At 38.0% G+C, this 13449-nt stretch overlaps 1 protein-coding gene across 1 annotated transcript; it reads left to right on the top strand.

The window, feature by feature from the left end:
* The first annotated feature begins 7376 nt into the window (after positions 1-7376).
* UTP23 (UTP23 small subunit processome component) lies at positions 7377-13054 on the top strand. The gene is made up of 3 exons (XM_019747374.3): positions 7377-7661; positions 11211-11385; positions 12508-13054. Exons 1-3 carry the CDS (start codon positions 7474-7476, stop codon positions 12889-12891), a joined length of 747 nt encoding a protein of 248 aa, XP_019602933.2. The 5' UTR covers positions 7377-7473; the 3' UTR covers positions 12892-13054.
* The last annotated feature ends 395 nt before the right edge of the window (positions 13055-13449 follow it).

Genomic DNA, 13449 nt, shown 5'->3' with positions numbered 1-13449 from the left:
ATTTCTGTCAGTATTCAGATGAGCCAAAGGATTTTTTTTTTTTTTTTTGAATGTCAATGTATTCCTATTCAGTTGTTTCCTGCTTCCAGACCTCTGTGGAGGGCAAGGTTCAGCTGAGCTGTGTTCTCGGTGATGGTGGTGTAGATAGACCTGAAGCACTACTGCTAAGGGCTCCCAGCTGACCTCTACAGGGCCAATTTAGCATCTATTCCAGCCTTGGTGTGAAGGAAGAGAGGAGTAAGTAATCTGACCTTTCTAGTCACTGTCCCAGTATTTGGGAAATAACTGTGCATTCAGGATATACAACTGAGGGGTGGTTCGTCTCTAATACCCATTAGAAACAATGGAAGTAAGAAAGCACCATTTTCAATAAAAGTTTTAAGCAAGAGATTCTGGAAGGGGTGTACAAGGTTGGACATTTAAGCTCGCGAACTCATCCTAGTGAAAGCGCTACATACCTCACTGCTGAATATGACTACAGTCACCTTCAAAGTACTCCCCTTGGGAAGCTATGCACTGATGCCAGTGTCTAGTCCACCCTTCAAAGCAATTTTGGAACTCTTTTTCTGGAATGGCCATCAGAGTTATGGTCGTATTACCCTTGATGTCCCAAATGTCATCAAAATGTCTTCCTTTCAATATTTCCTTTATCTTCGGGTAAAGAAAGAAGTCATTAGGGGGCCAGATCAGGTGGGTAGGGAGGGTGTTCCAATACAGTTGTTTACTGGCTAAAAACTCCCTCATGGACAGTGCCCTGTGAGCTGGTTCACTGTTGTGATGCAAGAACCAGGAATTGTTGGCAAAAAGTTCAGGTGGTCTAACTTTTTCACACAGCGTTTTCAGCACTTCCAAATAGTAAACTTAGTTAACTGTTTTGTCCAGTTGGTACAAATTCATAATGAATAATCCCTCTGATATCGAAAAAGGTTAGCAACATCATTGCAACAAGTTCACGAATTTAATTTTCAGATTTTGTATGTTCTCAGCTCTTATGTGTTGATTATTTTCTAGGAAAGGAGCACAAAGATCTTTTTTTTTCCCTTGAGAAGGAGATATTGTTATGTGATGGTTTTGAGCTCTTCTAAAACATTAGTCCCTCCTTCTTTAGGGAGTTACAGTAATAAGGTATAGAGAGAAGCAGGGAGTCTACCCTCCAACACTACTCACTCACAAGAAGGGAACCAGAAACTCCCTACTCTGTGGAAATGGGAGGAAAAGACAATAACTGTCCCATCTCCCTCTCCCCAAGAGAATACTCTACCATCATAATTAATGAGCCAGATCTAAAACACAAAAATTAGACATAAGCAAAGCCGGAAGAAACAACATATAAATAGGGTAAAACTAAAGTTCTGAATTCAATTAGTACATGCTTTAGAAGTCCATAAATATTCATTTGGCCAAAGAAAATCATTTGGCTTAAAACACTAAACACTTGGCTTAATATTTAACTAGAGTGGAAAAGACCCCTTTGGGAGAGAGTGGAAAGCAGCTAATTGCGACAGTTACTTCTGCATCCCAGCCTCTTCACTATGTTATCTAGGACAAAACAAGAGCCTATGCAGAACATCTTCAATTTCTTTAAAGCAAGGTATTTGTTATATAGGTAATACTATCATTTTTCCTTTTAAAATACATTTTGTTTGCCTAGAATATTAGATCTTTACCTAGATCTAATATTCCATCAGTTAATATGCTTGGGGCTACAAGTAACCCAAAACAGGAGAAAATAAACCCAATGTAAATTATTTTAAACGAGAGGAATGTACTTCATCACCTAACTAAATGTCTAGAGAGGAGCATACTCCAAATGAAGCAGCATAAAGACTCCAGTTCCATATCTTTATGATTCTCTTGACTGTTTTCTGCCATGTTTTGGTTTTGTCCACAGACTGACTACCAACCGCTATAATCGCAAAATGTCTGCCAGTAGCACTGGACACAATGCACTTCTTTTCTTATGTTGATTGTAAGCAAAAGAAAATCTCTCCCCCAACCATGGAAAAGAGAGTCTTTCTTCTCTTTAGTCTGATTGAGATCAGTTTAAGTCATATGCCTCCTTCTGTGTACTTATGTGGAATGAGACTATGTGAGTTAAGTGATTTGTTCAGTATTATGAAAGGAACAGTAAGGAGGGTGAAGAAAGAGCCAATAAAAAGAACATAATACTCATTTATACGTACGACTCAGCATGTGGATATTTTCTATATGTTTGCTATAATAATAATAATAATAATTTTAAAAATGACATTTGACCTCCTCATCCCAGTATTTTGATTTATGACTTACAACTAATATTAAAACAAAGTGATCTTGCACTGAAAACATTTGCGCAGATTCCACCAATGACTTTTATTTTGTATAATACCATGTAATTAATACCTCATATTGGTGTAATTCAATTATAAATACGAGACTTTGAAATAATATTCTACTGGATTATTGAAAGCCTGTTTAATTTCTTGTAACCAGGAGTTCAGTTTCTGCCCTGAAGCCCTCCTGCTGCTTAAAAATATATATTAAGCCGTGAGTGAAAGGGTTGTCTTCAACATTTTGTTCAGTATAAATAAATAGTGTTTTTAGAAAATCCTTCTAATGCCATCATCTGACATAATCTTTGATCTTTAAACCCCTTTAAGTAACAGTAATAATATTTGCTTACCTACAGTAATTTTTTAACGATTCATTAATCTTCTAAAATGCTTTGATAGGTTAAAATGAAAAGCCCCCATACAGTAAGACCGTCTCCACCAGTTTCAGTTACTATTTAATTAAATTTCAAATGGCAGTCATGCATCACAGTGCAACATTTTGCTTGTTGCTGCCACTTAACTTTTTGCTCCTTTCTCCCAGTTTTCGTTCTTACCACTTTAATTGATATTGTTAAACACTTTGTAGTAAAATCTCAACGGAGAACAATATTCAGATCTGTTATAGTGAAATACTGGATCCCTTTCTACTCACTTCACATGGCAGTATTTGTTCTCTGTACGATTTCATTCAAATAAACTATTTTAGCAAGAAAATTTGCTAGTCTAACTTTACAGCCATCTGACAACAGTCATCTAATAACCAATGGTGGGCACCTTCCTGATTACTGTCTGGTTTGGAAATATACTTGACAAACAGAAATCCTTTGAAACTTTTTTCTGAGACAATTTCTCCTTTGTCATTTACCCTGCAGGACGAGCTCGCTGGTACCAGCTGCACCAACAGACAGAAAATCTAGCTTGCTTTCTTTAATTGACAACTGGGCGACACTAACATTTCCTTGATGTGTTTTGCCCAAGCAGCTGGGGTTCTTCATATTTAACTGAATTTTCTCAACAGGAGATACATCCCACTGACATACCCAGTTCAAGTCAAAGTGTTTATACTTTCAAAAGAAACAAATGTCAAGATAGCTTCTAGAGTATATAAAAAGGATTTAGTTGATTTTACTTTGAAAATGTATTCTACCTTTTACAGAAAACTTATAAACTAGGATTTTGGACCTGTTCAAAGAAAGGGCAATTGTATTGACAAACACTAACCAACATCAAAGTTTCATCAAAGACATCTGTCAGTATAAAAATCTCTAATTCTGGTAAATAGTTTTAACTTACTCCATCAACTAGGGTTGGGTTTGGCTGCATATGAAAGAAACTTAATGTGTCAATTTAGGTTTATCCTTGGTTAAAAAAAAAAAAAAAAAGTACCATTCTGGTGAGTGATGTTGATAATGAGGGCATGGAGGCAAGGGGTATATGGAGAATCTCTGTACCTGCCTCTCAATTTTGTTGTAACCCTAATATTGCTCTCAAAAAATAATAAAGTCTCAAAAAATTAAAAGACACTTAAAAATAATCACACTTTTTAAACCAAAATAGAAGTTTATTTTTTGACTCATGTAAAACAAGTCCAGAGGTAGATAGATTTGGAAAGATAGTTTCACAGTCACAAGTGACCCAGACTCCTCTTAAGTACTTTGCCAACTTACCACATGGTCTCCATTCTCAAGACTACCTCATGGTCTAAAATGGGCTGCTAGTGTCCTGTTCATCACATTCAAATTCCAGGGAGGAGGAAGGAAGGAGGTGGAAAGTAACAAAACAAAAGTGCCCATTACCAAGCTAAGTCGGCTTCCTTTAAGCACCCTTCCCGAAGTCCCTTGTAACACCTATATTAGAACTTCATCATATAACTATACTTAACCGCACAGAAGTCTGGGAAAGGGTTCTCTTTTCTGGGCACATGATCTGCATTCGGGAGTCCTCAGATGTAGAGGGCCAACATTGTTCTACACCATTTTATATAAGGGACTTGAGCGTCTGCGGATTTTGGTATCGGGGGTCCAATCCCCTGTGGCTATGGAGGGATGACTGTAGTTAAATTTTTGTAGAGTCAAAACTTACACATGGATTTTCAACAGTATGGGGGCTGGTACTCCTAACTCCCTGAGTTGTTTAAGGGTCAACTATATAAGTAAATGAATTTGGAAAAATTGCAGGATACTCAGTAGGAGGTCAATATGTATTATCTGGGCAAAGGACGAGGGGATGACTATCTTTGCGTTGTTCCATTGCTCCACTTGTTATAGTGAACATGTGTTATTTTTGTAATTTGAAAAAACATAAAAATGTTTTCAGATCCAACCTTCACAACACCTTCCACTACATATGAAAATCCACAGTAAGTAAGTCCAGGATGCAATCTATCCTAAGGGATCTTACTAAAGAACTTAATAAGCCCTCAATGCAAACCAATTTACCTAAGTTGTTTTAAATTATTTACTTATGGATATTATTTATTGAAAGTACATTAAGATGATAATGTTAGGAAAAACATTGTATTCTTTTTGAGCTAATGGATATTAACAAATGTTTATAAATATTTAAATATGAATGTTAGGCAGAATAATATCACAATAGGTATCACTGCTGAATTATCTGGTATTATCAGGAATTCATGAAATTAAAATAAACTTTATGAATTGTATTTAATGTTTGCCTATTTAATTCCATTTAGGCTATGAATCTTTCATGAAAAAGTCTTGTTTGGGAATTAGTCACATCTTGCAAGAATACATCATTTTCATGTCAACTTGACTTCATCAAAGTTTCATGAAGAAAAAAACTAAATCATGTACAACATCACATTATAAATTATATTTGATCCAGACATAATAAAGAATATGAAAAGTATGAAAAAAATAAAGAAAAACAAATTAATTCCCTACCTACTTCAGCTAAATGTTTATTTGGCATGGAAAATGGCCCATTTGAGGAAAAAAGCTAGCAGCTAACAATGCTGAGACATTATTGTTCCCGCACTATAAAGTCAAAAAGAATTTCCACGACTATTAAAATTTTAATAATAATAATTTTCAAAGTGAAATTTCATATTTAAACTTATATTTAAATACTTCAACCAACAATGGCAATATTTGGCTTCTGCCTTAGTTGTAATCATACTAGGTCATTTGGCATCAGCCCAAAAAGTGTTCAATGGACCACTTAATGAAAATGCCCCATTGGATAAACAATAATGCTTTATTGCAAATGGTCTTTCATAAACACTAATCTACATAATAGTGACTTGTGGAAATCATAATAAATGTCTCTATCTCTCTAAATAGTATCCCTCTCCCTCAATATTCATTCTGAATCAGAAATGGGCATTTTAAACAAGCACACTATGAGCTTTTCCTGCCTTTCCTGGGATCATGTTTTGAAAAAAACAGTGCTGTAATTGAAAAGTCTGTTTTAAACTTGATCTTCACCATGATAGACTGTCTTCATGTTTGCAAATAAGGGTCATGTTTGCAACTAGCACTGTTATATACATAAAGCTTGAAAAAATATGCTGCAGTTTAGTAAGTTAAAAAAAAAAAAAAGAATATGACTGAAATTCCTTGTCCTGGACCACATTTTTCTTAGTAGTGAAATGTGGCCAACGGGCTGGAGCTGGTAGATGAATCTGTGAGCTTATTTTTGTAAATGTTTTAACTGTTTTTGCAAGGCTGGAGTGGTATAATTTCTCTTTCTGTAGTGGGTGTATAGTCGGAATGGGGAGTTGGCACGCAGGGATAGAGGATTCAAATTGGAAAGTACTGAGTAATTATATTCAAGAACCAAGAACCCAATCCTACAATAACTCTTCATGGCTTCCAATTCCTAAATTTATTTTCAGTTAAATGAAAGCAGCCATCTAAGTGATGTTGTCCTGGGAATCAGGACATTTATAGAATATCTTAGTTCCAATTCCATAAATCTGTATCTTCAAATAAAACCCCCAGTGCAAATAATACATCTCAATCACTTTGTAAATCATTTTTCTGTGTTGGTTCTTTCTCTCCATCTTTGGCCAAAACTAGATCTGGGACAGATTCCAGGCCAGGATGAAAATGCAAAATTCCATACTCCCCATTCTTTGATTATTTTGCCTTGAATTGAAGTGGATACATGGCAATTAGCCACTGGGGAACTCAAAACTTTCTGATTTACTCTCTTCATTAATCAAGTTGACCAAGTGATTTCTAAACTTTCAGTCAGCTTTGTACCTTCCTGTTACTAGCCAAGTATGTAGTCTTACTGCCTCAGAAACTATAGACACAAAAGGGTTTTTAAAAATAATCTGGTCCTACCAACCTATTTGAGGAAACTGAACCCAGCTTTCTTTGGGACTTGCTCAAGGATTGGTTTATGGGCAGAACTAGGACTCTAGTTTACGGATTCTGATTCTTAGAAAACGAAGCTCTTGAGTTCCTCCCAAAATACCCCGTGAGAGTGATTTGAGATGGTCTTAAGGGGGAGGAGCTGCAAAACGATGCGACCCTCTGTCCTGACATTTGGCTCCCAAGTAAGAGTAATTCCTATTAGAGAGGGGGGAGTGGGGCTAGCAAGAACATTTGAACTTCAGACAGGCAGACAGGGTTCCAGGGATAGTTCTGACACTAAAAGAGACACATGCCCTTAGTACAGGTGCTTACGATTTAACTACTTACAGGGAAGCAAGCAGTACAAACCTGCCCAATCATAGTTGCCAATATACTTTGATCCCTTGCCTTCCCTCACTTGGGAATTATAAACATTATAGGGTAAATTACTTAGATTAGTACCTGTAACATATTATCATTATACTGCCAATCTTTGAGAGGCTTCCCGGTAACGTGCTAAGAGCGCAGCGTGTAGATGTTCTTGAATCTGACCCATGACTGCGCATGTGCGCCCCCGGGAACTCGCGCATCCAGTGGTTTCCCTGCCCAGGCGTAAGCCCCGCCCCCAAGGGCACGCCCCTTAAAGCGCGGGCACCGTGCCTGACGCGCGCGCTCGTGTGGAGAGTGACGTAACCCAGCAAGCAGGTGGGTACGATGGGGGCGTTCGCTTCCGGGGCCAAACGAGTTTTATTTCCGGCAAAAGCCACCATCGTGGGTAGTGGGCTGTGCGCGAAGCGTTTGGTGCTGCCGGGTGGTTCCGTGGCCTCGGTCCGGGCATGAAGATCACGAGGCAGAAACACGCCAAGAAGCATCTCGGCTTCTTCCGCAACAATTTCGGGGTCCGCGAGCCGTACCAGATCCTGCTGGACGGTACCTTCTGTCAGGCGGCGCTGCGGGGCCGCATCCAGCTGCGTGAGCAGCTGCCCCGCTACCTCATGGCGGAGACACAGCTGTGCACCACCAGGTGGGCCGGGCCAGGGCCGTGGCGCGGGGGATCCGGCCCTTGTGGTAGAGACGAGGCCGCGGCTCACAGGCCGGCACGGGGAGCCCACGAGGTGCGGGGCGCCCCGCCCACGAGGAATGGACGCTTCCGTGGTGGCGGCGCTGTGGAGGTCGGGGCTGTAGCTACAATGTAGACAAAAAACACAGTGCCCTGAAAAGATTCGCGTGCCGTTACGTTAGCCTGGCGAATAAGACCACTTGGTCCCAGTCCTGCGGACAAGTTATGTGACCTCTGGGAGCCTTGGATTTCTCATCTGTCAACAAACAAAAACAAAAAAACCCATAAAAACATAACTACTTCGAAGGTTGCTCATCGAAGAGGTATAGTGTATGTAGAGCATTTATTGACCTCTAAAACTCACCCCCTGTACGTGGTTGCTGTTACTTGCATAGCTCTTCCTAATTTAAATTAAAAATGTCCACGCTTCACCACTGCCCTGCGAAGTAACATCTTCCATTCCTAGAAAGATAATTCAGGATTTGAGATGACGAACTTTGCCCAAGGTTACTTGTTTATTCAGTTGTCTTTGTTAAGTTACCAACCATGTGCCAAGCACCCCTGTAGCCGCTGAGCGTAACTTGGTGAACAGGACAAACTCCCAGCCCTCATGGCCAAGAACGTACATGTCATCCTCCAATTGGTGTGTTTTGACTCCAGGTCTAGTGTCCCCATTTCATGAGTGTGGAAACATTAGGCTAGAACCTTGTCAGGCTGGGAGGGAGAGAGTTTGGAGTAATGAAGATTTCATAGAAAAGATAACTTTTGAGCCCAGTCACCATTCTGAAGGGAAGGACTATTTTGAGTGACAGAAAAGCGACACGTGACATTCCTTGCTGTGGGGACTGAACAAAGGAATGGATTTGTGAAGTGCCTGGGAAAGGGATTAGAGCACAGAGTATAGTTGGAAATGAAGCTGGGAAGAAGGTAAATTGAGGCTAGATCATGACGAACTATTATTAAGGAACGTAGGCTTTTTTTTCATTTTACAATCTTTACTTTAAAAAAGTGAAAAAAGAAATTTAAAATGACCCCTAATACCAACACCAGTGAGTAACCACAGTTAATATGGCAAGTTCTTTCTAGGTATAGACACCAAAAACACAAGAATGCGCTCTTGCTGTGCATACGATGTTAATGGCCTGCTTTTCTCATAAAACACTACTCTATGAACAGCTTTCCATATTCTGGACTTCTCATTCTCAGGCAGTGCCTCAAATGGGTTAGAGGTAACCAACATGTTTGGGCCTCTTAGCCTTCAGGGCTGCCAGACAAGTCCTTAGAGAGCCTGTACCCTTGAGTTTCTTCTGGCTACAAGCAACTTGTGCATTTATCCCTGTGTGCCACAGAAATATTAACATTTTGAATACAGTACTATGATATAAAAAAGGTTGAGAAGTACTGCAGGAAATGATATTCTACAGCATTTTTTCCCTAAAGAATTTAACTTCTGGACTATTTCTTAGATAAAAATAGAATAGTATAATCATGTCTGTTACCCAGCTTTTGCAATTATGGGCATGGACAACCGTGTTTCATTCATCCTTCCCCACTTCTTTTGGTGGTTTATGTTAAAACATTGTTCTGTCGATTCTTGGTGTGTATTGTGAAGAGATAAAGAAGCCTTTTTAAGGCCAGAATTCAAACAAGGTACATAAATTGCATTTGAGTTCTATGTCTCTTAAATCTTCTTTTAACTATAACAGTTCTCTCCCCCTCATTTAAAATTTGTTATTTATATTTGTAAGAAATCAGATCCCTTGTTTTTCTGTAGAATGTATTTGCTGCCACTAGTAGTTAGATCTAGAGGGTTTACTCATATTCAGGTTTGAAGAAATTTGGAGTTTCTGTAATTTGAGGAAGTAGAGCAGCGGAATGCTGTCAGACATGATAACTATCTTTTAGAAAAAATAACTGCAACAGTGTCAGGGGGTGTGTCGGAGAATCAATAGAGTGAAGACAAGCAAACCCATTTGGTGGTTGTCCAATCAAGAAATAATGGGAGCCTGAACCTGGGAGAGGAAAGGCAGAAACCTAAGGAATCTACAAAGAGCCATCACTGAGAGAGATACCACCAGCTGAGTTAGGACTAACAGCTGCTGGGATAGGGGTAAGGGTGAGGAATAAAAGGTCAAATAAGATTTCTATCGGATGTCTGGGAAGATAATAAGTTCAAAGAGATAACAAGCTCTGGAGAAGTTGGGAGGCAGGAAAGTAGTTTGATTTTTAGACATGGTACATTTTGAAAAGCCAGTGGTGAGACGGTTAGAGCTCTGTACTCCTAACTCCGAAGGCTGCCAGTTTGATTCCCACGTGGGCCAGTGGGCTCTCAACCACCAGGTTGCCAGTTCAATTCCTCGAGTCCCGCAAGGGATAGTGAGCAGTGCCCTACGCACCTAAGACTGAAAGGACAACAACTTGAAGCTGAACGGCACCCTCCACATCTAAGATTGAAAGGACAACAACTTGACTTGGAAAAAAGGCCTGGAAGTACACACTGTTCCCCAATAAAGTCCTGTTTCCCTTCCCCCAAAAAATCCTTAAAAAAAAAAAGCCAATGGCGGGACATGCATGGGAAATACTAAATAGCTGACAATTTGGGTCTGAAACTCAAAATAGAGGTAAAACTGATGACTGTAGAAAGCAAAGTCTCTTTAAAAAACAAAAACAAATGGTGTGATCAAGTGAATCTGGTAAAGACTGGCTAGGTTTCAAAAAATCTTTGACTCAATAGTTCTTTTTTTTCTTCTTAGTGTTATGGAAGAAATGCCTGGGAATCTTATGAAAATGCTAATATTTGAGTCTTCCACACAAGGTGCAGATTTCAGGATGAGAAAAGAGCTAGAAATAATACAGTTTATTATCACTGTCATTCTGATATGAATCCTTTATGGATGACACTGGGAAAAACATTGGCTTATATTAACATGAAAATGCAGAGTGAAAGGAAGTTGTGATTGTTTTTCAACAGCCAGGTGACGAGAATTTTCACTTTTCTGAACTGAAAATATTTTGAAGGTGTACCAATTTGTACTTGAAGTAGAAGCCCATATAGTACTTTGGTTGGGGCAAGGCATCTACTGTCAACTGCTTGGATTTACATTTTAGCCCTACCACTTATTAATTTGAAGTTGGGCATTTTACTTGAAATGTCAGAATGAGGTGCTCTGAGATTAGGATAATTTTAAAGTAAGTTGTGTAACTTAGTAGGAATGTTGAGATTAAGCACGGATATTTAAAGGTCAGTTAGCATGCTGCCTGGCACATAATAAGTGCTCAGTAAAATTTAACTATTGTTATTGTTCTTTCTACTTGGTGTATAAATTTTCCGGGTCTTTTAAAAGTGAAATGGCTACAATATGATTTGTGGCTACCGTATGACAACTTCAGATCGTATTGGTATAGTTTTAGTGTAAAAAAAAAAAATTGAGTATTATTTTATATACTTGCTATACTTGAACAACCGATGTTTCTGTTGTAGTTGTGAACTACTAATAACATTTTCTTTTTCAGATGTGTGTTAAAAGAGTTAGAAACATTGGGAAAGGACTTATATGGGGCAAAACTGATTGCACAAAAATGCCAGGTTCGAAATTGCTCCCATTTCAAGAATGCAGTGAATGGATCAGAATGTCTGCTTTCTATGGTGGAAGATGGAAATCCTCATCATTATTTTGTGGCATCGCAGGTGATACTACTTTTAAAACCAGAGTCAATTTTAATCATTTCTAGTTATACTTCATATGGAGCTATTTATAATAAAATAATTAATGGAAGTGGTTTGTTACAGTGTTTCAACTTTTCAAAATACCAGCTTTTAAGTTAATTTGCATTCAGTAAAAGCAATTGTCATTAGAGAAGTTGAAACCTTGAGCATATTGATTTTCTTAATTACTGAAGTTTCCTTTTTTAAAATAAGAAATTATTGACATAGAGATATGACTACATCTTTTGGTTCTTGAAGGAAAGACAAGTAGAGCAAAGATTTTACATTCTATGTTCGTAAATGTGTTTTCATGTTTCTGTATTTCTCAAAAAGTCATGTTTCATATTTGAGACTGTACCACCAATACGAAACTGTTTCAGGCTTTTAAAAAGACTGGGATGCAAGGGAAGAGAGACTCAGGGCTGACATTAGTGAAGAAGTTCACATTGATACAGTTTGCTTAAATATGTTTTCAGGACTATAAAATTACATAGAGGCAAGGCTGGATCTATAGTCTGAGTCAAATAATTCCTACTTTGTTTCTATTCAACCTCTGTAAGCATTCTTGACCCTTTCTGGAGCACGTCTTAGAGCAGAAGCAAGGGAAACCACGTAACATCTTTACCTTTGCATTAGTTTGTAGTTCATGGTCTTAGAATATTGATAAATCATACTGTTCATACTGTTGCCATGACAATAAACAAGAACTTCTGGGGGGGGGGGGGGAATCCAGTTCACACTGTTGCCACTTAACTCTTTGTGCTCAGTTTTTGTTTCTTTCCTTTCTTTATCATAAAATATGCTGTACTCCCACTAGTGAAACATACTGATTTGAAAAATACAACCTATGACCTCTTATTTTTAATGTAACCCTCTTGAAGTTCTTATCATCTTTTCCCAAAAATAAGACCTAACTGGAAAATAAGCCCTTAACGTGATTTTTCAAGATGACATCCCCTGAACATAAGCCCTATTGTGTCTTTTGGAACACAACCTAATATAAGACCCGGTCTTGTTTTCAAGGAAACACGCTAGAAACCTACCTAAGGCATCTTATTTAATTGATGTACTTGAACTAAATGATTCTCTTTTTCTTTTTAATAGGATCAGAATTTGTCTATGAAAGTAAAGAAAAAGCCCGGAGTTCCTCTTATGTTTATTATTCAGAACACTATAGTCTTGGACAAACCTTCTCCCAAAACAGTTGCCTTTGTTAAAGCAGTAGAGTCAGGTCAGCTTGTCTCAGTTCATGAGAAGCAAAGTATCAAGCAACTCAAAGAGGAACAGGGTTTAGTGAAAAACTCTGAACAGAGAAGAAGAAAGAAGCGCAGAAAAGTAAGTGGCCCCAATCCTCTTAGCTGTTTAAAGAAAAAGAAAAAAACACAGGATGCAAAACCATCTGCCTCTGAAAAGAAAAGAAAAAGAAAAAGAATCCGGAACAGATCAACCTCAAAAGTCATTTCTGAAAAGCAGAATACAGAAGGATAAGAAATCCTTTGGATACTTTGAAAGACATTCAAATGTGAAAAGTAAATTTCTTTTTAAAACTGTGGAAATACTTCAGATAAAAAACTAAATTTATTTTTGTACTGAATATTGACCTATAAGATTTTGCCTAAAATTATTTGTAAATAAAAAAACAAAAAAACAAAACAGTGAATATGTTTAGGTGTGACAGTGTTCACTTTTCTTACTCATTGATTTTGGAGTTTGTTCTTTGATGTAAACCTACTATCTCTTTCTGTCTCACTGCCAGCTCTTACCCCCAACATTATATGCAAATAGTTTCAAAAGTCAAATAATGTCAAAAAGCTTGTGACAAAAAAGGTAGTCCCTCTTTCACATTTACAGAGAAAATTTCCTCTTTCGACTCATGTAATGGTTACAGAATTTACCTTTATATCTCCAAATAATATGAATATGCTGCTACCTTTTGATCCATCCATTACTTACTGACTTTCTACTAGAAAGAATGGAAGTTTGCTTGTTTATATTACTCCCCCATTTTCCAATATATTAGTATTTCAATTTTTATACACCCTAAAT

Source organism: Rhinolophus sinicus, chromosome 6, assembly GCF_057876585.1.
Source record: "Rhinolophus sinicus isolate RSI-liver-muscle chromosome 6, RSI-T2T, whole genome shotgun sequence".
Lineage (NCBI taxonomy): Eukaryota > Metazoa > Chordata > Mammalia > Chiroptera > Rhinolophidae > Rhinolophus > Rhinolophus sinicus.
The sequence above is the reverse complement of the archived record's forward strand: the minus strand, read 5'-3'. Positions and strand labels throughout refer to the sequence as shown.